At 57.9% G+C, this 26708-nt stretch overlaps 1 protein-coding gene across 5 annotated transcripts in view; it reads right to left on the bottom strand.

Moving 5' to 3' along the window:
- ARHGAP23 (Rho GTPase activating protein 23) overlaps positions 1-26708 on the bottom strand; it is an 81519-nt gene that overhangs the window by 26617 nt on the left and 28194 nt on the right. For 2 of the 5 annotated variants that reach the window (XM_066364379.1, XM_066364378.1), the window contains exons 2-12: positions 19459-19620; positions 17029-17056; positions 14970-15065; positions 14691-14769; positions 14472-14526; positions 10291-11455; positions 7838-7993; positions 7531-7642; positions 7281-7338; positions 5838-5981; positions 1-130 (exon numbers count right to left, since the gene is read on the bottom strand). The exon at positions 1-130 is cut by the window's left edge and continues 185 nt beyond it. In XM_066364379.1, the coding sequence (XP_066220476.1) occupies positions 1-130; positions 5838-5981; positions 7281-7338; positions 7531-7642; positions 7838-7993; positions 10291-11455; positions 14472-14526; positions 14691-14769; positions 14970-15065; positions 17029-17056; positions 19459-19620 (2185 nt within the window). Of the gene's footprint in view, positions 131-5837; positions 5982-7280; positions 7339-7530; positions 7643-7837; positions 7994-10290; positions 11456-12539; positions 12646-14471; positions 14527-14690; positions 14770-14969; positions 15066-17028; positions 17057-19458; positions 19621-23592; positions 24047-26708 lie in introns of those variants that run through there. The other 3 variants (XM_066364380.1, XM_066364382.1, XM_066364383.1) reach the window with 3 other exon arrangements.

The raw sequence follows: 26708 nt of genomic DNA on the forward strand, positions 1-26708 counted from the left end.
CCTCACCTGCGACGGCCGCCGCCCCCGCCGCTGCCGGCCCGGGCTCCCGCCGCTCCTTGCTCAGCGAGAGGGAGCGCGCCCGCAGCGCGGCGTACACCCGCTTCCACTGGCGCAGGCCGCCGCCCGCTTTCTGCAGGGAGACACGGGGAGGGGGAGACAGGGGAGGCGCGTGTGAGGGGCGGGGCCTGCCTCCCCGCCCGGAGCGGGAGCGGGCGGGGCTGGAAGCTGTAGAGTCTACAGTGTACAGTGGACAGACACCCCATGGCCCGCCAGGAGTCCCTCATCCTTCCATCCGGCCAGAACCTCCAACTTTTTCAGCCTCTCACCTGCCTGGACACCTGTCAGGACACCCTGACATCGTTCTCAGTACCCCCAGAGGGTCCGCACTTTAAAAATTAGCATCCTTAAGGACTAGCTAGCATCAACACTCCTCCAGGTTGGCAATGCCCCAGAGAACCAGCCCTGGCTCTGGGAGGGCAATCCGGCCCCACCCAGCATGAGCCACCTTACATAAAACCCTTATAAAGCCATTCCTAGTCCACATGTGCTTCTCTTCACAGCAGAACTGGTCAAGAGTGTGTCAACTGCACTCACTCTCCCTGCTTCCTTGCCTCTCACTCAAAGCTCCACACCGTATCCCTTCCCAGAAGTCACAGGTCACCCACGCCTCCAATGTAGCAGCTTCGTGTCCCTTCTGTGCCTTTAACCTCTCTAAAGCATTTGTCCGTGCCTTTCCTCTTCAAACCCTCTGCCGGCACCTGGGACCACATGGTCCCTCGTTTTCCTCCTAATTCCATTGGCTCCTGCTCACTCTCCTCCACTGGTCACCTCCTCTGCACCAGGGTTCTCAGCAGGGCTGAATCACCCCCAGGGGACGTTCGTCTGGAGACATTTTTGGTCGTCACACCTGGGGAAGTGTTATGGCATCTACTGGGTAGAGGCCAGGGAGCTAACAGTCCCTGGTGCTCAGGACAGCTCCCACAACACAGATCCATCTGACCCCAAATGTCCATAGAGCTGAGGCTGGGACCTTGCCCTAAAGGATGGGAGCTCCAGAACTTTGTCCTTGGCTCCCTCTCCCTGCATGCCTCCCCCATGACATCATCTGTCTGCCTGCGGTGATTCCCAGTGTCTCCCCAGCCCAAGTCCTGTACTTCCTGCTCCCTGTACAGCTTCTCCTCTTGCACGGCCCACAGGTACTGCTTAGCACGGGGCACTTGAGTTCCACCATCAAACCTATTCTCCACCCTGCCACCCCATCTTTTCCAGCTCATGAAATCCACCCAATTGCCCACCTGAAATTTATTAAATCCACCTGAACGTTGCCCTTGACTCCTCCCTTTTCCTCGCCTCTGACATCCAATTTCTCAGGAAGTCACTCTGCTTCCCAAACATCACCCGTCTCCACCATTCCTGCTACCACCTTGTCCATGCCATCAACACCTCTTTTCTGGACAACCGCACAACCTTCCCACTCTCTACTCTCACCCTCTACAACCTGTGCTTTGACCAGCAGCTGCAGCCATGGTTTTAAATTGTAACTGAGAGCATGACCTGTGGTGGCGCAGTGAATAAAGTCTCAACCTGGAATGCTAAGGTTGCTGGTTCGAAACCCTGGGCTTGCCTGGTCAAGGCATGTTACAGGAAGCAACGACTGTGAGCTGTTTCTGGCTCCTCACTCTCCCTTCTCTCTCTCTAGAATCAGCAAATAAAATCTTTAATATATATATGTATATATATATATATAACTGAGACCATGTCTCTCCCTTGCTTAGTGCCCTCTCATGGGCTCTCACCATCTTGGCATCGGATCTAAGTAAGGACTCTGTCATGTGGTCTCTCCTTTTTCCTCCCTGCATCAAGCCGCAGGGCCTTCCGCAATAAACAAGCCAAGCTCACCCTTTCTAAGGCCTTTGTACTTGCTGTTGCTTCTGCCTGGAGCCCCTTCTCTTGTTTCATGTGGATGCCCCCTTCCAGTCCTTCAGGTCTGGGCTCAAATGTCACCAACATCCCTTCCTTTGCAAGGCTCTCTCTGACCATTTTTTTCCTATAGGCAGTCACGTCCCCTGACTTAAAGACAATCACGTCACCCTGTTTGTTTTCCCTGGGTGCTTACTGCAATCTCAGGCAATGCTGGCTGAGGAATTCTCTGGTACTGCATACGGTAAGACCTTTAGGGCAGAAAGCTTGTCTGTCCTCTCAGTCCATATCCCCAGATCCTAGAGCCTCGACAGGGCATGGTAAGTGCCCATCAATATCTCCTGAATAAATTGATGAATCATCCTCAGAGCACCGTAAGGGCAGGGGCTCCATCTCAGACAGAGTCCTTTTCTTTGGCTGGTGGCTCATGTACCACTCCACACTCAGCACAAGCCTCTGCCCTCAGAGCAAACTGGGTGAATACAGTCACGTCTGGCTGTGAGCCCTGCCCATCACCAGACCTGGGGACCACAGACCTGTCAGAAGAATGAGGTGGTAACAAGGGTGCCTCTTTTAAGACTGAAACATGGCCCTGGCCAGTTGGCTCAGTGGTAGAGCGTCAGCCCGGCATGTGGAAGTCCCAGGTTCAATTCCCGGTCAGGGCACACAGGAAAAGCGGCCATCTGCTTCTCCACCCCTCCCCCTTCCCTTCCCTCTCTCTCTCTTCACCTCCCGCAGCCATGGTTCGAGCAAGTTGGCCCCAGGTGCTGAGGATGGCTCCATGGCCTCGCCTCAGGTGCTAGAATAGCTTGGTTGTCAAGCAATGGAGCAACGCCTCAGATGGGCAGAGCATCACCCCATAGAGGGCTTGCTGGGTGGATCCCAGTTGGAACACATATAGGAGTCTGTCTCTCTGCCTCCCCGCCTCCCACTTAATAATAAATAAATAAATGACTGAACCAGATAGGTGACCTTGGACCAGTCAAGCCCTCTCCTCTAGCCTCAGTGTTCCTCGTTGCTAAAATGGGAGGTGAACTAGCTGGTCTCCAGGGTCACATCCAGCTCAAGTGCTGGGTCTGTGGCTGCAGGGACATGTTACACACACACACACACACACACACACACACACACACACACACGCATCCCACTTGATAGTCAATGTCTTTGAAAGAAACTGGGTAATCGGGTGGGGGGAGGCACCCAAGAGAGGCTGAATTTGTGGAAACAGACAACATCTGGCTGGCAGTCAGGACCCTGAACAGACCAAGGGCCTGAAGCTGACGTGAGGACCCGTCTCCTAACTCCCAGGCCATGGTACCAAGGGGACTAGTGAAACTGAGCTCTGGCCAAGATGGGAGTGGAAACCCTTGTTATCCAGAACTGGCCAACGAGCAGGAAGGAGCCAGCTCTCTCTCTGCCCAGGAGACACTATGGCTGAGCTTCCAAGGCCATCTGGAGCTTGGGGACAGGCTACCTGCCACGCAGGGGCAGCAGTTCTCAAAGGCCCTCCAAGGGGCTCAAATGTTGGGCTAGAAGGGCTTGTTTACACCGGCTCGCCTTCCTCAGCCACACAGCTGGCTGGCCCCGCTGCCCCTCCTGCATTACTCCTCCTGGCCCACTGCCATCGTGTTGGCTCTCCTCTTTGGCCTCCATCCCCCCACTTCCTTTCAAGGTGCAGCCTCTCTCTTGCCCTCGCCTCCGTGCACACCCTCATGGACAGATCCAGGTGGGTCTCCATCTTGAGCGCCACACCCTCGGAGCCTCTGTCCCCAGGACACCTCCACCCTTGGATTCCACAAGACCCTAAAAGGAACCTCTTGGCTCCCTTTCCCCAAACCTGTCCCTCCAGTGACTGTGGCTCAGGGGAGGGTCCCACAACCCACCACCCCAAAGCCCAAGCTGGGACCCCAGGAACCAGCATTGCCTCCCCTATCCTCCCTCACCCCCGGCCATCAGCACACCCAGACCTTTCTTCCCCTTCAATCTCCCTAAATCGTCCCCTCCCCTTTGGCCTCACGCCACAGTCTTGGTCAGGGCCCCCACCCTTGCTCACCTGGATAACAGCAGTGGCATTGTCTCTTCCTGTCACAGGTGCAACCCTTGCCTCCTGGGTTCAGACACATCTCCCCCCCATTTAAACCCCGGTAAAAACTTGCCCTGAGTGACGAGGCTCCCCCTGCAGGCGCCCCACTCCCCGCCGTGGCCTCCACCTCCTGCCCTGTCTCCCAGCCACGCAGCACCCCGCCCCCCTTCTCCAGACCATCCGGCAGGGCATCTCCCCTGTCAGACCACTCCCCTCCCTCCCAGCTAGGTGGATGCTCACACCGCCTTCATGTCTCACCCACAGCACTGAGGCTAGGATCACCTACAGTGCCCTGGACGCCCCCCTCATAACAGCCAGGCACTAGTAACTGTTATGCAACTTAAGCTATCTCTGCTCATCATGAACCCCAGCAGGGCAGGACTGGCCTGGCTCCCTCACCCCGAAATCCCCAGAACCTCAACTGAGAATTAGGGCGGGCCACACCCTTAGTCATTATCCACGCCTGGAGATGGGGCGCAGATGACCCAGCCCTGTCTGGACGACACATCTCCCTTCACTTTCAGCCCTCGGAGTAGAGAAACATAGTCTCCATCTTACAGATCGGAAAACTGGGGCTCGGAAGTTAAGGACCTTATGCCCAAAGCCTTATGCTTGATAAGTGGCTGGGCAGGAATTCCATGTCTGTCTGGCTTCAAAGCTTATGTTCTTTCTGTATACAAGACCCTTAGAAGGCAGGGAGGAAAATTCAAGTAATAGCAACAAGCGGAATAGCAGCTCCCCACGCCAGGCACTGGGTAAATCCACCTCATTTAATCCTCAGCAACAGCCTGACCTGCGGTGGCGCAGTGGGTGAAGTGTCGCCCTGGAATGCTGAGATTGCCAGTTTGAACCCCCAGGCTTACCTGGCCAAGGGTGATACCTCCTGGCCATTTTTGGGGTAATCTATCAACCAAGGATCACTGTGGGATGGGAGTTGATGTTTCTTGTTCCTCTCCCCTTCTCTCTCTTTCTTTCCCTCTCTCTCTCCCTCTCCCCTCTCTAAAATGAATAAATAAAATCTTTTTTAAAAAATCCTCAGCAACAGGCATACGAGCTAGGGATTATTATTACAGACGAGGGAACTGAGTCACAGGCAGGTGAGTCACCCAAGCGTCCCCCCCAGCAACCCGTGTGGCAGTCAAGAGCCAAGCCCAGGGTATGACAGTCACTGTGCTCAGCGTTCCCCCCGCCTGCTCGGAGACACAGCAGCGACTGCCCCCGCAGTCACCGCGCTGGCCTGGAGCGGGGGTTCCACCTCCACAGACCAGGGGCCCGCCCTCTCCCTAGGGACCCTGCCTGTCTTCTCCCACCCTCCAGCCCCGAGCCCAGGCCCCTTAGTCTCTCACCTGGGTCTCTGTGGCAGCTCCTAACTGGTCTGGCCTCCACTTTGGCCGCTCTCTACTTCGCTCCCCAGGAAGCCATATGGAACAGGCCCCAGGGGCTTAGCTGCCTTTAGGATGAAGACTAAAGGCTGATCTCTGCTCTCTCTGGGGGCCCCAGCCTCCCCTAAAAGAATCTCTCTGGCCTTGCTCTATCATTTCTCATGAACCCTACTGGCCATTTTTGGGGTGATCTATCAACCAAGGATCACTGTGGGATGGTTTTGGTCAGAATTCCAAGCAAGCACAACTTGATCAGATCCATCCCACAGAACTGACCTCCTTTTCATTTCTTTCGGTCCCCCAGAAGTTCTTCCTAGCATGTAATCTCTACGCCTCCTGCTACCGCCTCAGCCAGTTTCTCTTTGGCTCCAGAGGCTGTGAGGTGAGAAGCTGGAGAGTTCTGCTGGTTTCAGCTTCCATCCACCTTCACCTTATTCCTCCAGCCATCTTACCTTCCCCTTTTTGGTGAGGACCTGCTTATAATATAACCAGCCTTCTCTCCTGATATCGCTGAAGGTCGTGTCTGAGAGATCAGAGGTTGAGTGTCGCTTAGAAGGAGCATCAACATCTTCGGAAGTGCCCCAGCTATCCAAGGACTGCAGCAAGAAAACAGAGAGTGACTTTAAGGTGTGTCTCCCACAGTGCCAGCATCTCAGGAACCCCATGGACCACTCACAGCCACACGAGCCTGGCGTATGCCTGCACTCTGCTCTGCTGTGCTGTGTGGCCTCATGGCCTTTCTTGCCCTCTCTGAACCTCTGGGTTGAGGTCATGAGACATATGTACTGGGGAAGCCAGAAAGGAGGAAAGGCTCTGACCTGCAGACCACATACCTCACCATGCCAGAAAAGCCAATTTGAAGCCTCCCTTAATTTTATAGCCTTGAAGGAATTAAGGAAACAGAGGAAATGATTGTGTCAACACTAAGTTAAATAAACAGAGGAAGTTGGAACATCAACAAAGACTGAGTTAGCGGCCCAGGTAGTCATGTCCACAAAGAGTTAAACAGAGGAAATGATAGTGTCAATAGGACTCCAGCCCCAGGGATGTTAAGAGAGAATTAAGTAAGCAGAGGAAGTTATCAGGAATAAGCCAGGTGACAGTATCATCAAGGTGTTAAACAAACCAAAGATATTGAGAATTTGAATTAAGATAGTTTTTCCTGTTCGTCCATAATCAAGGAGTTAAGGCTATTTCAGAACTGACCTAAGGTTTCCCCAGGTGCTGAGGCTGGAGACTCTAGCTTCTCCATCATCTTCAACCCTGTGCCCCCACTTTCTGATGTCCCTGGTCCCCGAAGACACCACTCAAATGCTGACCAAGTGCAGGCACTATTTTCGGCACCCACAGAGACCAAGCAGCGAACACACCAGCAAGATCCCTGCCCTCATGGAGCTTACGTTCCGGGAAGGAACAGGCAGGGAAGGAGATGGATGCATAAGTTACAGAACACGAAAGAGCTAAGGAGAAAAACAGAGTGGCAAGCGGAGGCATAAAGTGTCAGGAGAGGAGTGGCGGCTGAAATGTAATGGAAGGCCTTAGAAAACCTGAAGAAAGTGAAAAAGTGAGTCATGTGGCTGGGGCGGGGGCCAGGAAAGGGGCATTCTAGGCAGCGGAACTACAGCCAAGGCCTTGGCCGGGAGGGTGCCCGTGTCTTTAAGTGATGACAGAGCCCATGGAGGAGGGAGGGTCACGTGGTTGATACGAGGGTGGGTGGGTGGTGCAGGCAGAAAGAAGAGGGTGGGAACCGGAAGAGCCCATTTCAGATGATGATAGAGGCCATAGGCCTGGAGCCTGTGCCAAGGCCCCGCCCAGCACTCCGACACCCTCGCCTACACACACACACGCACACACACACACGCACGCACGCACGCACGCACGAGCGCGCCACTCACCCCATCAGTAAAGAAGCTTCGAAGCATCCGCAAGCTGGGTACTCGGTTTGGCAGGCGCCTGGGGAGCAAAGACGGAGAGTGAGGGATGTGGGAAGCAGAGTTAGGGCTCCTGAACCATCCCCCCCAGTCCCAAGGCTCAGAGGCCTTGCAGGGAGGAGGCTCACTGCCCTGGTGTGTCAAGGACCCCAGGACTGGGAGCCCCGCCACAGCCCAGTCCCGCCGGCTGTGACAGACCCACCCCCGTCCTCACCGAAGAGCCTTGCCCTCGTCCCGGAAGGTGTTGAGCCCGTCATCGCAGGACTTGGAGCGCTCCGTGGTGATGGCCAGTAGGTAGGAGGAGCGTCGGCCAGCCTTGATGCTGCCTGCAGAACCGCCCGCATCGGGCCACATGGTCAGGGGGGCTGCAGGCTGCGGCTTCCCTGGAGCCCTCCTGTCGGGGCAGGGCCAGGAGCCGAAGCCAGCCAGAAGAGGTCAGACAGCAGGTAGCAGACTCAAAAGAAACTGTGGGGACCAGGCAGCCAAGGGGAGGGTGGGGCTGGGATGTGGGGCGCACTCACTGCAGTCCTGGGAGTAATGGCGGCCGAGGGCAAAGGTGAAGGTTGGGGAGGATGGGCTGGTGCCCAGGACGGGAGCCGAGTTCATGGCACTGGAGACCACAGCAGAGGCAGGGACGTGCTTGGCTTGTAGGTCAATGCTGGGGCTGGTGGGCTCATCTGTGAGAATGGAGGAGTGGTGGGTGAAGGTGGTAGAAAGCTGAGCCTGCCTGCTCCCCGCCCCGAGCCTTGCCCCGGGCCTAGGCCACATCCCCAAGGCCTCTCAGGTCTCCAGCGCCCTGCTGACAACATGTCCACAGCCAACGGTGCCCACCAACCAGACTGTGGTCATGGAGGCTCGGCCCTGCCTCCTCCATCCCACTAAGAGCGCCCAGGCAAGGGGTTGAGCCACCCTCCTTAGGCCAGGCTACAGAGGGCAGGAACTGTGTCTCCCCCACCAGAGCGGGAGCCTCTTGAGGACAAGGACTGTCTCTTCCCCCAGCAGACTGGGAGCTTCTCGAAGTTTAAGACCATCTTCTGCGTTAGCTGGGGGCTCCTCGAGGAGGGGCGAAGTTTCCCCCTCGGACTGGGAGCTTACTGAGGCTGTGTCTGCCCACTCGGACCGCAGGCTGGCCGCGGGAGGCCAGGGCTCGGTCTCCTCTCCCTCACTCCATGGCTAAACTACAGCGAGCTCACCCCCTCCGCCCTGCCCACCACTTCTCAGCTCCTGGCTCCCGGTCCCACGGCCTCGCGTGGGGTCTTCCTCCCAAGCTCCTGGACCCGCGGCCTCGCGCGGGGTCTTCCTCCCAAGCTCCCGGACCCGCGGCCTCGCGCGGGGTCTTCCTCCCAAGCTCCCGGACCCGCGGCCTCGCGCGGGGCCTTCCTCCCAAGCTCCCGGACCCGCGGCCTCGCGCGGGGTCTTCCTCCCAAGCTCCCGGACCCGCGGCCTCGCGCGGGGCCTTCCTCCCAAGCTCCCGGACCCACGGCCTCGCGCGGGGTCTTCCTCCCAAGCTCCCGGCCTCGCGTGGGGTCTTCCTCCCAAGCTCCCGGCCCCACGTGGGGTCTTCCTCCCAAGCTCCCGGACCCGCGGCCTCGCGCGGGGTCTTCCTCCCAAGCTCCCGGACCCGCGGCCTCGCGTGGGGTCTTCCTCCCAAGCTCCCGGCCCCACGTGGGGTCTTCCTCCCAAGCTCCCGGACCCGCGGCCTCGCGCGGGGTCTTCCTCCCAAGCTCCCGGACCCGCGGCCTCGCGCGGGGTCTTCCTCCCAAGCTCCCGGACCCACGGCCTCGCGCGGGGTCTTCCTCCCAAGCTCCCGGACCCACGGCCTCGCGCGGGGTCTTCCTCCCAAGCTCCCGGACCCACGGCCTTGCGTGGGGTCTTCCTCCCAAGCTCCTGGACCCAGCCCCGTCCGTCCTGCTCCCTCAGGGAGCGCCTCATATTTGGAAAACCCTAAACCTTTTCCTGCCCCGCTCCCTGTCATTCCCAAACGGAGGTGAGGCATCACCCCCCAGGGAGGCATGAAACCTGGGAACCGCCCACCCTCTCCACCCTCTCGCCTTTCCCTTATCCAACATCTGTTCTAGAGGCTGCCAGCTTTCAGCATCCCCTCTGCTCTCAGGATAAAGTCCACACTCCCTAGAGTCTGACAGTCTGACAAGGCGCCTCTGGGCCCATCCTGATGACCTGGAAGGGCTTCCTGCCTCCATCACTTCCAGGTCCTTGCATATTCTAGTCTCTCCCTGAACATTCTTCTCCTAGTGGATTCCTTCTCGACCTTCGAGGCTTAGCCAAAACCTCCTTTCTCCAAGGTTCTCTCCTTGGCCACCATGCCCCAGTCTAGGCTATGTGGCCTTTCTCCGTCTCCTAGAGCTCCCGGTACTCCCACCACACACCCATCCCACTGGATTGCTTTTGTCTGATCATATATCTCCCCGTTGGGTCATACACTCCAGCACAGCATGGAGCCTAGCACAGTGCCTGACACAAATTCTTGCTGGATGGATGGAGGCTGGAGAGTGGATAGGAAAACAGAGTGAAAGGAACAAAGGAAGGATAAAAGAATGGAAAGAAGGAAGAAAGAAATGAAAAAACAAAGGACAAAGATAGAAAAAGAAGAAAGGAAAAATGGATGGGTGGGTGACGGATGGATGGATGGGTGGGTGGGTGGGTGGGTGGATGGATGGATGGATGGGTGGGTGAAGGATGGATGGATGGATGGATGGGTGGGTGGGTGGATGGATGGATGGATGGATGGGTGGGTGGATGGATAGATGGATGGATGGATGGGTGGGTGGGTGGGTGGATGAATGGATGGATGGGTGGGTGGGTGGGTGGATCAATGGATGGACAGATGGATGGATGAATAGACAGAGAAAGAGTTTGATCCTATCAGCACCCAACCCAGAGTTTTGCCACGGTGACAGGTGGGTGGGCGCAGACAACCAAGTCTCCCAAGACAGCCCCCTGCATCATCACTCACCAATGAAGGGGATGGAAGCCAGAGAGTCTTCTGTAGTGGCCAAAGGGGCCACCTTCCTGCCCAGGCGTTCCCCTCGCCCGCTGGTCTCTGGCTCTGGGGACTCATCACCAAACCCACGATTCATCTGTCTTGCAGGGGGCATTGGGACCTTGCGGCCTGTCGGAGGCTTCTGCCTCAGGACCACCTCGTCGCGACGATCCTCAGTGGGAGGCTCCAGGGCCCGGGTGCTGGGTTCTGGCCGGACAACCCTGGGTGCTTCCGAGGCCTCTGGCAGAAACGGCGCAGAGGACTGGGCCAAGTTGAAAGTGGGCAGCCCCCCAAAGGGGGAGTCCCGGAAGGAGAGTGCATGTAGGAGGCCAGTCCGGCGCTGGAATGACGGACTGTAGCTCCGGTACCCGACGTACCCCATGTCATCCAGGCCCTGCAGACCGGGTGGGGGTGGGGCCTGGGGCCCAGGCAGGTCTCTGGGTGGGCAGGCAGGAGTGCGGGAAGATGGACGTTGGGAAGCCCAGCCACAGCGCTCGAAGCTGGGTGACACCAGTGTCCCTGGTCCCAGTGCCTCAGCTGAGTGGGTGGCCCGGCTCAGGTAGTCGTCAGAGCGAGCTCGGTGCCAGCCCTCCTGGCCCAGCTGGCTCAAGGCACCCTGGGAGGTGGAGCAGGGCCACGGGTGGCGAGCAGTCATGTCCTCCAACCGGTCCTGGGAGGCGCTGCGGGCCCTAGGGGGCATGGCAGGGCACCGTCTCTCCCCCGCCCTGCGGGGTACCTGGTTCGACAGCCAGTGTGACAAGGCCTGCTGGCACTCCAGTCTGCTTGGGGGCACCCGGCTGCCAGTCTCCGGGAAGGCACGGGGTGTCCGGGGCTCTGAGGGAAGGTGGGGGAAGGCACCAGGGCTGGGGCGGGGCTGGCTCATCCCCAAGGAGGGGTTGTCCAAATGGGCGCGGGCAGCAGATGGGACGCGGGGCCCCGGGTCACTCCAGACAGCAAGACTCCGGGGGTCACTGGGCAGTGCTGACAGGGGCTCAGGCACCATAGTGGCCCAGGCGGAGACCCGGGCTGGCGGGGCATAGGTCTTTCGAGGGTAGCAGATCGGGGGCGGCTCTGGTATGCTCTGGGCCTCTCCAGAATACGGCTGGTTCCCCTTCAGGTAGGCATCCTGGGAGTAGGCCTGGTGGGGGACAGAGGCAGGTGAGCAGAGCTGGCAGGTGCCCCAGGGCAGGGCTATAGCAGCCCTGAGAGTTCAGGATGACAGAGAAGGGCCTGAAGGCAGAAGACCAAGCCGAGGAGTCTTGAGTGGGTGGGAGTAGGAAGGTGTACTCCAAAGAGAGTGGGGTGGGGGACAGAAATAAGAGGCCCTTGAGAGTTACACACAGACACACACACACACACACACACACACACACACACTCACTCACTCACTGGGGAAAGAGCCAGGATTTCTCTAAGACTTATGACAAGGACTGCCTTTAGCCACAAACATTCCAACATCTGTTTTCTCGGGTCCTCCCCCCATGCTGGCCTCAGCTGCCTCCCTGTTTCCTTATGTCCAACAGTGCCCACAGCCCCTTGGGCGGAGCTGGGAAGCCCCACCAGAGACCAGTTAAGGTGGCAGATAACAGAGAAGGAAGCCGATGAAGGGGTGTGTCTAGGGAGGGGTGTGGGGGTGGGCCATTGGCAAACCCAGCCATCCCACTGTCCCCTGGGTGGGAAGCTGGGGGTCTGATTCTTGGACCACTGGGCTGAGGAGGAACTAGCTCACCTCTTGCTCCCTCTGGGCCAGGATGGGGGAGGGGCCAGACTGGCTGAGGGGCCTTGGGCCACCTTCTGCCACTAGAGGCCTGGAATTTGGCTCAGGGAGCTGAGGCTGACGCTGCATGGCTGAGGAGTGACAGGGCCAGTGCCCAGGCCAGCCAAAAAAGGAGGCATCCCCCAGGGACAGCGGCCTGTGGCCCTGCGCTAGTGTGGCCCTCAAGGGGCCGCCTGGGGGCCTAGCTCAGGGTGAAGTATCAAAGGGTGGGAGGGAGAAACCAAACACACACACGCACATATACACATCACAGCACAGGAGACACAGGAAAATACACACCCAGAGACACACTCACACATACATAGCGAAACACAATGAGACACACGCACAAATAACTACACCTCCAGTCCTGAGCACACACACCATGTGATGAAACGAGCTAAACCACACCCCCACACACTCAGCCCCGTTCGGACCAACACTCCCGGGCCAGGGACACACATACCTCTCTTTCCTGCCATCCTGCCGGCTCTGCGGGCTCCCCGCATCACGCCGGTGGCGGTGGCGCCAGCATCCTGCCAGCCTCTACCCTCCCCCACCCTGCTAACCCCCACTGACCACTGCGCCAGCTGCCCCCCCTCCGGTCTGCCCTCCCAGCGGCTGCCCTCGGCCCCCACCGGCTCTCTGGGCTGGCGGGAGGAGGAGGGAGGGAAGGATGGGTGTGGAGGGGCCTCGCAGCGTCGGCGGTGGCGTCAGCGGCTGCCGCGGCCCTATTGGCCTCCAGCCTTGGCTCCCAACCACAGGAATGCCTGGGCCCCACCCTCCGGCCGGCGGGGATGGGGGTGGCCAGCGGAGGTCCCCAGATGCTGACATCAGGGGCTGCCCACCCGTGCCTGGGTAACAGAGCTCCAGGCTGCTGCCTCCCCATTTTTTGCCCCCCTCCAGCTGAAAAGGGAGTGGGCGGACACGCCCTAAGTCCTACCCTGTGGACCCCTCCCCTAGTTTGCCCAGCCTCAGCCTTGGGGTGTATGGGCAGGGCCTTGGAGACTTGGGGGGAGCAGTGCACCTTTTTGGGTCCCCATCTTTGCCTCCCCCTCGCCAGGAATGGCAAGGGGACAACTGAGGTCAGGGGTGGAAGCTCCCTTAGGGGCATGGTGCCAGGCATGGCACTATGATTACAGTGATTGTGAGAACATGTCCAGGGCAGAAGCCAACACGGTGGCTCTCGGGGCCTCCTGGGCTTGGCGCTCCACCCTCCCCGCTCCACCCTCCCCTGGCGGGAGGGGGCAGTGACCTTGGGGTCAAGCAAGCTGGCATCCGGCTGGGACCCATGAGACCAGTGAACTGGGTCCTGGGCACAGAGGACTGCCCTGGGCTTTGGGTCAGGGCTGGAAATGGGGCACAGAGAGAGACAGCACGCGCACGTGTGTGAGCATGTGTATGTGTGCACGGAGTATGTGAGGTAAACAGGTACACATGTGAGTGCAGAATGCGCTGCCTGCAATGCCCGTGCTATCTGCGGGGCCCAGTGCCGAGTCCTAGGTGAGCTGAAGGGGAGGTGTTTGGACCGCACATGATTGTGTAACGCGTGGTTAGCACGATATTGGTGAGTGCTGGCCCCTGTGTTGGGCTGGAGCATGCCGTGATGTTTGTGGGTATACGTGTTGGGACAATAGGGAGAATGTGTGATGTCAGTGAGTGCTCAGGTACTGGTAGTGAGAAGTTCAAGTGTGTGTGTTGCGATACACTGTATATGTGTTGTGTTGTGGGAGACGGAGATACTGAGAAGCGTGTTACGCCGCTGTAATGTTTGTGGTGTACTGTGGCATTTAAGGGGGTCTGTATGCAGCACCGAGAGGTGTGTGTGTGCTGGTCTGTGGTGTGCTGTGTGTGCATCACGCAGTGTGTGGCATGCTAGATGCAAGGGTGCTGAGTGGCTGTGTTGTGTGGCAGGGTCTCCGGCACGTTCTGCTTGTGTGTGGAGTGGTGCATGGTGTCTTGTGTGAATGAGAGCAAAGACAGTGCAGTGGGGTGGGGTGTGCTGTATGAACACAGCTACAGGAGTCACACTCACTGGGGCCAGGCAGGGAGAGGGTGTGGACGACAGGCGTCTCACGGGAGCTGACAAGAACGTGCCAGTCTGGTGGGGCCCGCTGGGCCACCCTCCTTGCAGATACCCTGGCAGGAATCCTGTCTGCCAAGGCCCGTGCCTCCCCCACCCCCAACACAGAACAGCCCTCAATGAAGCAACAGCCGGCCCCAGCCCAGGGATGGGCCTGGCGTCCCCGACGGGGCAATGCCAGGCTGGTGCTGCCCCCTCCACTCTCTTCTCTGCCTCCCAGAGGGGCGGCACAGGGGTGAAGCCCGAGGAGAAGGGCTACGTCCTGCCCCCCAGGCCCCAGGAGTCCTCCACCTCAGGCTACAGGGCAGGACTCACCAGCTGCAGGATGTCCTCATCCTTGGGCATGATGGAGAGCTCCAGAGTATCATCGCTACAGAGACAGGGCAGGGGGTCAGGGCCGGCTGAGGCAACCGGGTTCTGGGAGAACAGGGACTCTGGTCGCCAGGGCAGCCCCAGGGCCGAGGGGGTGGGGTGTGCAGGGACCAGTCACTGGGCAGGAACCAGCGTGGGTGAAGAGAGGCAGGGGGCGCTCACCTGTTCTGGATCAGAGCTATGACCTGGGAGTAGGTCTTCCCAATGACGCTCTCCCCATTCACCTTCACCAGCCGGTCTCCTGGGGACAAAGGGCAAGGCCACGTGTGAGGAGGCCAAGGTGTATCAGTGGCCCCACCTGAGAATCCTTGTACCCGGTAGGGATGACAGTGGGTGACAGGAGCCTCCCTAACACCTAGGTGCAAGAATCCCATCCTAACCAGAGGGTAGGGAGAAGAGGCACAGAGGGGTGCCGTGGGCCCGAAAACTGGGACAGCTCACCTCTGCGAAGCCCGGCCCTATGGGCAGGGCCCTCGTCCTTCACATTCTTGACAAAGATGGTATCCATGGGCTCCAGGCGGTGCCGGCGGGAGGGTCCTGGTGAGCATCAGCCAGGTTAGCTGGGGAAGCTGCTGAAGGTCACACCCATGCACAGCTACACACACAGAGGACACACACTCAGAGAATAATCCCACTCATACGAACACAAACAGAGACCCACACAACATCCACAGGGGCACAGAGATGCCCAGATCAGACAGGAAGACGCACTCCAGGGAGAACGAGAACCAGACAGATGCAGAGTTGCTCCGTATGCCTCCTGCGTCCCAGCACTGAGCTAAAAGTAGGTTTAGAAAGACAGAGACATAGTCCTTCCCCTTCTTATCTCACTGTCTGGTGGGACAGACAGATACACACACAAGTCACAAGATGAAGGAAAGGGTACAATAAAAGAGGCTGTATAAGCCCTGTGGATATACCAGCGGGGGAGAGACCCCATACACAGAGATGTCCACACCCACAGACCAGGGGGCTGCAGAAAGGCCCTGGAGTTCACAGACACCCAACACCCACACTTTCGACATCACATTACCCCCCAGCAATACTCTTCTGCTCCTAACTGTCTCCATCAGAGAAACGGGCCTGTTCTCGCTCAGCAGGCTCCTCCTCCACCACAGGCCTCTATAACGGGGACTCAGGGACACGGTGTCCCCGTGGCTTCCCAGCAGAAACCCCAGTGGCAGAGAAGGAAGGCTGCCTGTTCAAGGAGTTTTGCCTTGAATACCCTGAGGAACCTAGGTGCCAGTGAGGGGCTCTGAAACAGCAAGGTGACAGCCAGGGGATGTGGGCTCATATTGAAAAAGATAAAGAGGCCCTGGCCGGTTGGCTCAGTGGTAGAGCGTCGGCCTGGCGTGCAGAAGTCCCGGGTTCGATTCCCGGCCAGGGCACACAGGAGAGGTGCCCATCTGCTTCTCCACCCCTCCCCCTCTCCTTCCTCTCTGTCTCTCTCTTCCCCTCCCGCAGCCAAGGCTCCATTGGAGCAGAGATGGCCCGGGCGCTGGGGATGGCTCCTTGGCCTCTGCCCCAGGCGCTAGAGTGGCTCTGGTCACAACAGAGCGACGCCCCGGAGGGGCAGAGCATCGCCCCCTGGTGGGCGTGCCGGGTGGATCCCGGTCGGGCACATGCGGGAGTCTGTCTGACTATCTCTCCCTGTTTCCAGCTTCAGAAAAATACAAAAAAAGAAAAAGAAAAAAAAAAAAAGACCCTGGCTGGTTGGCTCAGCAGTAGAGCGTCAGCCCGGTGTGCGGAAGTCCCGGGTTCGATTCCCAGCTAGAGCACACAGGAGAAGCGCCCATCTGCTTCTCCGCCCTTCCCCCTCCCCTTTCTCTCTGTCTCTTCCCCTCCTGCAGCCAAGGCTCCATTCGAGCAAAGTTGGTCTGGGCACTGAGAATGGCTCCATGGCCTCTGCTTCAGGTGCTAGAATTGTTCCAGCCACAACGGAGCAATGCCCCAGATGGGCAGAGCATCGCCCCCCGGTGGGCACGCTGGGTGGATCCCAGTAGGGCGCATGCAGGAGTCTGTCTGACTGCCTCCCTGCTTCTAACTTCGGAAAAAAAAATACAAAAAAAAAGATAACTATTTCAGGGCTCCCTTATGCCCCAGAGAACCCCAGTGTCTCTGTCTGCAAGGTCAGCCCAGCTCAGCTGCGCCCTCCCAGCAGTCCCCAGGCCCTGCAGCCCCTGTTTATGCCTCCGTTTAGGCTGGGAGTCACTCCAGGGCAGGGGCCTGGACTTAGAAACCCACCTGCCCCTCAGGTGCCGACTCCAGTGTGAAATAGAAAGGCCCAGAGAGAGAGAAATGTGAGAAAAGAGAGGGAGGATAGAGAGTGAGCAGATGCCCAGAGTGGCCACACAGAAAAGAGCAAAGACAGGAACAGCAGTCGAGGGTGAGGGGCACAGCAAAATCCAGGCTGACTTGGGGGAGCGGGAGAGAAGCAGAAGCTGGAGGATGAGTCCCGGCTCTGCCCCAGCCCCTGGGCTCGCCCCTCGCCACTCCTTACCTCCTCCTCGGCCTCCATTCTCTTCCTCCTGCAGGGGACAGAGAGATGGGCGTTGGTCTTTAGTCCAGACCTCAGCAGCACAGAGGGAGGGAGGCCCAGCTCCACCTGGGCGGGCCTCGTCAATCTCCCTCAGCCAACGGTCTATACCCTCTTATCTTTTTCAAATAGCCCAGTGCCTGGAGGGGGCAGAAGGGGTGTTTATAGGGACTGCCAGCCATGATTCCCCAATGACACGAGCCCTCTCTCGTGCTGATCGTACCACAGCAACATCTCAGCTATCCGAAAGCCCCCATTCCAATGGGAGACCCATGACCCTTTCCCTTAGGGAGCTTGAACCAAACATACTGACACACAGAGAGAACCCAGACAGACACAGATAAGCAGGCATGACCAGTGCAAACAGTGGCTATCAGTTCTTAGAGAATGGGAGGGAAGGCCTGATGACTGTCCCCCTGGGGGAGGGGATTTTAAGGCCTGGAAGGTGTTCCGGGCGAGGGAAGTGGAGTATGCAGGCGCCTGGTATCAGAAATAAGCAGGCCTATGTCAGAGTGAATCAACTGAGCTGAAAGAGAAAGGAAATCCACGCCAGCAAGCCATGGAAGTCAGACTAAAACATCCAAGTCTGCAATGAGAGGAAGAGGGAGCCAGGGAAGGTCCTTGTGTGGGAGAGAGTAGATGTGAAAATTCCAGTTAGAGAAGAGGATTCTGGCATCCAGGTGCAGGGCTATGAAACCGAGTCAAGGGGCCCTATTTGGGAGGCCTCTGGGATGGCCAGAGCTGAGTGAGGGGGAAGGGCCCTGGATTGGGGGAAGACATAGAAATGAAAGAAAGGGAGAAGGTCAGAGAGACACACGGGCCAGCAGGTTGTGGCATTTCAGAGCTGGACCGGACCTTTGGAGTCATCTTGTCTAACCCTCTCCAAAGATCAGCCACTTTACAGGTGAACTTGTCCAGGTCCACTCAGATACTCAGGAGCAGAGCCAGGACTGGAACACAGGACTCTGGCCTGCCAGTCAGAACAGGAAGGCCTCTGGGCACTGCTGGAGAGTCCCTCTGCCCCGGCCCTCCCGTGTGGGGTGCGTGCCCGCCGATACGAGCTGACAGCACAGGGAGCCGGTGGCAGAGGCAGACAGATGCGTGTAGACGGCTGAGCGCCCTGCAGGCTCCCAATCCTGGGCAGGTTCCAGAAAGGGAACAGAGCCTGTTCCTGGCTTACCCCACCCTGCAGTCTTCCGGCACCCTATGTGAGCTAGGTGTCTCGGAGACAGGTCCACCACCCAACTAGACCACTCAGGCTGTTTTTGACTTTTTCACCCCTCAGCAGGGACACCTGAGAGAAGCTGGCAGCGGCCAGGAAGGAGGGGCATTCTGGAAAAGGAGGGAAGAAAGGACTGAAGGTTCTAAGGAAACTAGGGGGCTGGTGTCCTTGGGCATCAAAGGGTGGGGCAGAGCCCCTCCCACACACCGTCAGCCCCCAGTTACACTCAGACCCAGAGCTGCAGCCAGTGAGCATAGTTTATGCAGCGCCCCCGCCCCCGTTCAGATACGGGCAAGGAGAGCTGCACAGCCATATACACATGACCTGTATTTACAGGCACCAATATGCACATGTGTAGATGCACACACGTGTGTATATGACCAGTATACTGTGCATGCACATGTGCCCACAAAGAGCCATGCAAGCACACAAATGCAGGCAGTGAAATCCAATGCCTCTGTTCTCTCGCAAGTGGGACCAAGTTCCCCAAGGGAGAGTCCCCCAACAGCTGTGCCGGCTGGTCCCTGCCCTGGGGGAAGGAGAGGTCCACGCTCATTGCCTGGTTCCCACCTAGGGCCCTTCATGTGTTGCTTCTGCACACGTGGTTCTTGGACTCAGAGAACTTGTCATTTAAATGGGGGCCAGAAGAACCCTCAGGGGTCAAGCAGAGAAATGCCCTCGGGTTACAGCAGGAAAAATGCAGCCCGGAGCTAGCTCCACAGTGAGTTAGGAGGCACACCGGGCTGCACCCAGGTCTCTCTCATCCCAGCCCAGGGTTCTTCCCAGCACAGAGAGCTGAGGCTGGCGTGGGTCTGGGGTGCTCTGGGGGGTTCCAGAGGTGTGTGGGACAGACTCACTGAGAGCTCAGGAGGACAGGAAGCAACAAGCCCAGCTCAGAAGTGGCCAGTGGACAAGGGGTCCTAGGACTGGATCTCTCCGAGCAGGTAGTTCACCTTCCAGAGACCAAGAGTCTGAGGTGCGATGAGCATCCCGGCTCCCCCGCTTCTCGGTTCCCTGTCCTGAACCAGCCACCCGTCCCCTCCTCCTAAGCAGATGGAATCGACCCAGGATGCAGAGGAAGGACGGCGGAGCGAGGGGACGGTGCAAAGCAGCCTCCTCTCCCCGTCGAGGCTTCCTCCAGACGGGCCAGGACATGGGCGAGCCGGGCGTACCTTCAGGCTGCAGTGCACGGCGGACTCGGGTGGGTACACGATGAAGTGGCGCAGGGTGAAGCCAAAGCCGTCCTGGAGACTTTTGTGCAGCCGCAGCGTCCGCGGCCCCTGCCAGGGGAGGGGGTGCCCAGGAGAACACCCATCTTTCGGGCCCAGTGGCAGCTGTGGGAGCACAGGGAGATGGGTGAGTGCGACGTGGCCCACGGTCCCCAATCTGCACACTGTTTCCTGCAGCCCGGAGGACCTGAGAGGGGCTGGACGTGCTCCATGGGGTCCCAGGCACCCTCCCCTGCCCCTGACCTCTTCCTCAGCCCTTCCTTCCTCTGTCACCCTCACAGCCCAACAGCTGTTTCCTTTTTTCTTTCCTCTCAATCCCCTCATGATACCTTTGCCTCCAAGGAAATAACTCACTGCAGTGAGTCAGGCGTTGGTTCAGTTCAGTTCACCAAACGTTCACTGAGCACCTACTATGTGCCAGTACTGGACACACACTGCTCGCTGCTGTCTGAGCTCATTCCTGCCGCCGCACAACCGCACACGTGCACACAGACAGACACATACATACAGACACAGACATATATATCCCCACGCACTCATGCACACAGGACACACCACAACATCCAGACAAGCACGCTCATGTGCAAAGTGCACCCATCAGATGAATACACATACACACTCTTTTGTGGACACGCAGACATGTGCACACACAGTTGCACATAATCAGTTTCATGCACACAGCAGATGCCACGCATACAGACATACACATGCACAGACGGACTGGCCCACACACACATCCTTCATGAGCAGCAACGGGAACCGGTAGGGGACTAAGAGCCACAAGGGAGTGGACTGAACATCAGACAACTGACAGGACTTCCTGAGGCTTCAGAGCCCAGCTTAGACGCCTGGCTGGTTCATCTGAACTGAGTGAGGAACCGGGTGGGGTCGGGGGACACTTCACTGCCCTCTGGCTGACCCACTGGAATACTTGGGATTCCCGGGATGACAGGGCAGAGGATGTCTGAAGACGGGTTTGGGGACACACGGGGCTGTTTCTGGGGCAGGAAGGAGAAGAGAACAGACAGTGCCCGAGGAGGGTTCCCTTCAGGTCCCCTGCTCAGACACGGAGAGGGAAAGGAGGGTGTCAGAGAGATGTGTCCACAGAAAGGCAGAGGGAAGACTGGAGAAGATGGCAGCCGAGGCAGGTGCCTCGTGAAAAGCCAGGCCTCCCTTGGGGGGTCTACACCCCCCCCACCTTCGGCAGCCTAAACTAACCCTCAGACCACAGGAAGTTCCTTCAGCCTCACCCTAAACAGTCCTCAATCCCTCACTCCTCCTTGGCACTGGAAAGAAAGGTGAGGTTGGGTGCAGAGGAAAGAAGACCACCAGTTCTGGGGTGAGGAGCCCCCACTTTACTATTCAGTCCCCTTTTCTTCCCTGTCTAATAACTAGAGAAAGCTCAAATTTACCACTCATACGTACTGATGATAAGAAATTCCATTGCCTGAGCAGTGGTGGCGCAGTGGATAGAGTGTCAACCTGGGACACTGAGGACCCAGGTTCGAAATCCCGAGGTTGCTGGCTTGAGCGCGGGTTCATACGGCTTGAGCGCGGGTTCATCCGGCTTGAGCACAAATTCACCAGCTTGAGCTCAGAGTCGCTGGCTTGAGTGTGGGATTATCAACCTGATCCAATGATTGCTGGCTTGAGCCCAAGGTCATGGGGTTGAGTGTGGGATCATCAACCTGATCCGATGATCGCTGGCTTGAAGCCCAAGGTCACTGGCTTGAGCAAGAGGTCACTGGCTCAGCTGGAGCCCCCGGTCAAGGCACGTAAGAGAAGCAAGCAATGAACAACTAAAGTGACACAACTACGAGTTGATGCTTCTCATCTCTCTCCCTTCCTGTCTTATCTCTCTCTCTTTCACGTAAAAAAAAATTCCATTGTGTATCTATCCAGTCTCCTGTTCACACATCTGGTGGTCACACATCTGGTGGAAGGAAGCCTGCCCTGTGCCTAGCACTATGCTAGAGAATTCTGCCAGGGGTTGGAAAAATTAAAGAAAAATATGACAGAGGTAATAGGCTTGCATCATACAAGCCCCAGGGGACAGAGCCACCTGGGAGATAGATACAAGGAAGTTGAATGACGCTCCGGGCCAAGGTGACCATTCTCACATGTTTATCTGAAAAACTGTCCGGATAAGGCTATGAACTCCCTGTCCTTGCAAGGGTCCAGGTTAAAGCTGGACAACCCCAGTCCAGGAGGTCTAGCTGGAATTCTAGCATGGGGTTAGAAGGCCAGTGATGGCCCCTCGGTTCCTCCAAACAATGGTGACAACCTAGAACCTCCTACTTGGAGCCACAGTCCCATGGGGTCTGAGTAGTCCAGAGGAGAAAATTCTCTGGGAATTCTGCTGAGGTTTGAAATCCCTTGGATTTCCTTTCTCTGCTGACCTGGCAACGAAGTGACCCGGGAGAAAAGAGGGCCTCAGGAGACCCTCCACTGCCCCCTCCTTCCAGAAGCCCCACACCCTCCACCCAGGCTCAGAGCTGAGGCTGTTTGCAGGGCTCATTGTTTTGTTGGTGTCCTGGATTAAGGTTTAAGCCACCAGCTGCCCCAGTGACGAGAAGTGGCTGAGACAGGTCCCCGCATGCCCCCCATTCCTCTCCCAACACACATCCTGCCTGGAACTGCCAGCTGCCTGGGGGTGCCACCCTCTGGGGGGCCTGCCTGTAATCCAGGGCCGTAGGCATGCCTTCTCTCAGGTCTCCTCCTCACCCAGGCACAACGGGTGTCCCCCACCCTTATCTCAGCCTCTCCCTTTCCTCTTTCCCTTCTTTCCAGTTTCCTTTCCCCCATCCTTTCCAAGTAGGCTCGTGAGAATGTCAGTGTAATCAACTCCCTGCCACAGACAGCACACCCTTGCCTGAAGAAGAGACACACAGCCCCCATCAACAGCCAGATCTGGCAGCTCCACCGTAGGCACTTCTCTTCCTTAGCTTTAACTTCAGTCCTTCTATGCTATTATACACGCATGTCTCTTCTCCTCCCTCCATCTGACTTGGGACAATACTGGGTCTTGCTCTCATCTTTAGGAGGAGCAAGGTGATAGACGCAGAAACAGAGAAGGAACCAGCAATGAGAACTAGGAAGATGAACAGATTTGGGAAAGGGTACAGCTCACACACATCCCCAACTCTGCTCTCTGAGGCAGACACAGAGACAAGGGGACACAGAGGGAGAGGCTCAGTGGACACAGGGGCCTCACTGATTAATGCCCTCTTGCCCCAGACCTATTTCCAAATGCTCCCATATCATATTAAGAAAGAGACATCCAAAATTACCAACTGATTCTGGGAGAAGGGCAGACGGCTCCCGGGCCACAAATTAGACAGAACTGGACACATGCTGGGTTGGCAAACACCAGGAACTAGAACCCAGTTCTGCTCCTCCCCCCAGGAGCATAAAGAGGTCATTGCAGACAGCACAGCCTTCATGCTGGGCATGGTGCCCACTGTGACTCACGCCCTACCAGCCTGGTCGATCCCCCACATCAGAAATGCTGCCCCTCATTCCTGCCCTGTCAGTCTTCACCCACAGATCACTCACTACCTGCTGGGGCCCATTCTGCAACCTCAGCCTCCTTTGCCCACTACAAAACCCTTGTGGGCCCCTGTGCCCAGATCCACACCAGGTGGAGGATAAAGCGGTGCCCACCACTCTGTTTAGTAGTATTCTTGCCGGCCTCTGGCTCAAGGTCCCTGCCAGCCCAAACTCCCCAGGATCCTGTATGTGCCAGCATCTCTTCAAACAACCCCGGTCCTTTCTGTCCTTGCACGGCCTGTAACAGTAGGCTTGAGCCCACTGGAGGCCACCACCCAGACAGGTTTGTCATCCAGCGCCCCTGGAAAAGCTCTCAGCCACAACCCCACCACCCTCACAGAAAGTTCTCCAGCTCCTCACTTACTCCTCAGTCGGGGCATTGGTCCCAGAATGCAGGGCACACACAACTCAAAGATCACAGGGAGTTTGTTGCCCCGGTACTCACTCCCCGACGCCCAGGCCCGTCCCAGCCCCTGCCCCTGCCCCTGCCCCTGCCCCTGCGCCGGGCCCCACTTCCTCGGCGCTCACCCTGGCCAGCCGCGGCCCGGGCGCGCGGCGGTCGCTGTGGCTCAGGCAGGGCAGCCAGAGGCAGCGCGGCTCCGGGGCGCTGCAGTCCACGCCGACGGCGCGCTCCCAGCGCCAGCCCGCGGCCCCCGCGCGCTCCACGCGCCACACGGCGCTGCCCACGAGCGCCGCCGCCGCCGGCGGAGGCCCCCGGTCCCGGCCGCCGCCCCGGCCCCATCGCGCTGAGGGCCCGGCTTCCGGAGCGGGGCGCGCCGCGCGGGGGACCACAGCCGCTCCTCGGCGCCCCGCGGGCGGCGTCCTCGGCCCTCCCGGCGGCAGGCCGGCCCCAGAGGTCCCTGCCCGACCCTCAGAGCCGCGGGCCCGGGGCCCGAGGGCTCCGAGGGGACGGCCGGCCCGCGCGGACGGCGGCAGGACGGCTACAGCGTCTCCGCGCCTCCCGCGCCTCCCGCTGAAGGCGCCGAGTCCGGACACGCCGGCGAGCCGAGCAGGGCAGACACCTCCCCCTCCGGGGCGGCCCCTGGCCTCGGCGTCCCAGCCCACATTCAAACACACCCACACACACAGCGCCCCCGCCGTCACACTGCACACCCGCACAGGCACACACGTGCACACCCCCTTCACCCTCCCGCTCCCAAGAAAACTCACACTGTTCCCGACCAGCACACAGGGCACCCAGCTTCCTGTGCCCAGAGAAACACATTCACATGTGTACACATGTCGCTCATATAGATGCACACACATAAACACACACACACACACCCAGTACAGACCTGCACCACACACTCATCCATGCACCCCACACCCTCTCAACCACACTCACACACACACACTTACTTGCTCACTCACTTTCTCTCTGCCCACATACCTTACAGACACACATCTACACACTATTCCCTTCATATACACACTGTATATGGACTCCATTCTGTATGCACACACTTTGGACACCCTCACATATATATCCGGTCCACACATCCCACAGAGACACATTTGCAAGCATATCAACTATGGCAGAGGTCAGGAAACTTTTTGGCTGAGAGAGCCATGAACGCCACATATTTTAAAATGTAATTCTGTGAGAGCCATACAACAACCTGTGTATGTTAGGCATTATCCAATAAAAATTTGGTGTTGTCCCGAAGGACAGCTGTGATTGGCTCCAGCCACCCACAACCATGAAAATGAGCGGTAGGAAATGAATGGATTGTAATACATGAGAATGTTTTATATTTTTAACATTATTATTATTATTATTTATTAAAGATTTGTCTGCAAGCCAGATGCAGCCATCAAAAGAGCCACATCTGGCTCACGAGCCATAGGTTCCTGAACCCTGAACTATGGCCTAAACCTTGGTAGGCAAACTGCAGCTCACGGGAATTCCCACCATCACTGTGGAGAAGTATGACTGTGTCCTTTCCCCAGGTCCCACTGCCCATTCACTCTACCCAGATGGGCCACCACCAAGCTGACAATGGGCTCCAAGCTGGCCCCCACCTTACTCCAGCATGTGAGTCAGACAGGAAACCTGTGTTGATGGCAGACCCTGCCCTCCTCCCCTTCCTGGCTCTCTCCCTTCCCAGGCCCCTTCCCGGGTGGGGCTGGCAGAGGCCTTAGCTAGTAGGCATATAATCGCCACCACCATTTCTATCCCACCTAACGGTTCACAAACAGTGTGCTTCTTTTCTCATCACGACCCCTCGCTGTGGCGCAGGGCCACTGCTATGACTGGATTTTCAGAGAAGGAAACTGATGCCCAAGAGCTCCCAGATTGTTACAGCAGCACTGGGACTCCGGGCCCAGAGCCCCTAACTCCAACTTTGGATCTTATTCTTTAATTCTAGCCACCAGCCTGACCGGGCGGTGGCGCAGTGGATAGAGCGTCGAACTGGGATGCGGAAGACCCAGGTTCGAGACCCTGAGGTCGCCAGCTTGAGCACGGGCTCATCTGGTTTGAGCAAAAGCTCACCAGCTTGAGCCCAAGGTCACTGGCTCTAGCAAGGGGTTACTCGGTCTGCTGAAGGCCCATGGTCAAGGCACGTATAAGAAAGCAATCAATGAACAATTAAGGTGTTGCAATGCGCAACGAAAAACGATTGATGCTCCTCATCTCTCCGTTCCCGTCTGTCTATCCCTCTCTCTGTCTCTGTAAAAAAAAAAAAAAGAAAAGAAAAAAAAAAGATTTTGAAAGACATGCTAAAGACAATAAATAGTTTGAAAATAAAAGAGTTAAAAAAAAAATTCTAACCACCAGTCAGGGAAGGGAGGCTGGGGGTGTGGAAAGAGCGACAGCTCCAGCCCAACCCTGCTCCCAAATCTAGGAGTTTGGAGAGTAAGAATCCTAGCATCAGCCCCGGCTGGCAGCCACCCAAAGGGAGAACTGAACAGAAGAGTTGGCTCCCTCATCCCATCAGAGGAAGGGCAGCCCTGATGGTGGATCATGTAGGAGGTAGGGGAGTGACATGGAGGGGCACAGAAAGGAGCTGGGTCCTGGGGCACAGGGAGGAGAAACAGAGGACCTTAGGGGGACCTTCGGGGTAGGCAGGAATGAGGGAGGGAGAAGGAAGGGTGAGGGTGAGGGTGAGGCTTGTGGAGGCCGGGAGTGGTTTTGTTCTCCTGTTTCCTGTTTGCTGCTTGCTGGGCCCCCTGTGCAGGAGCTGGACCCCCACCCCCACCCTGGCGGAAGCCAGACGGGAAGAGAGAGGCTGCCACCAGCGCTGAGTCAGGAGAGCTTATGGGCAGAGCGGGAAAGGACCGCAGTCAAGGGAGCAGAACTCATGACCTCTACATCAGCACCCTCTGCTGCTCCTCAATCACTAGAAAACCGAGGATTCTGGGTCAGCCTCCTCCGGCATTTCCTGCCTTGAGCCTCCCTGTCATGTCCCACAAAGGCCAGGCCCTCACAGACCAGCTGGAAGCATGAAAATGTCATCAGCCACGTCAGGCTCTGCGGCCCCAAGTCGAGAGCAATGGCCCCAGGGATGTCCTCGCTCAGAGTTTGGCCTGCTCTCCCAGCCAACTGCCTGGAAACCCTTCTAGACACCTAACTTCCTCTCCTCTTGCTGCAAGTCCAGCCCCTGGTTCTGAGGAAATGGAGTGACCTTCGTGTCTCACGCCCC

Source organism: Saccopteryx leptura, chromosome 2 (genome assembly GCF_036850995.1).
Source record: "Saccopteryx leptura isolate mSacLep1 chromosome 2, mSacLep1_pri_phased_curated, whole genome shotgun sequence".
Lineage (NCBI taxonomy): Eukaryota > Metazoa > Chordata > Mammalia > Chiroptera > Emballonuridae > Saccopteryx > Saccopteryx leptura.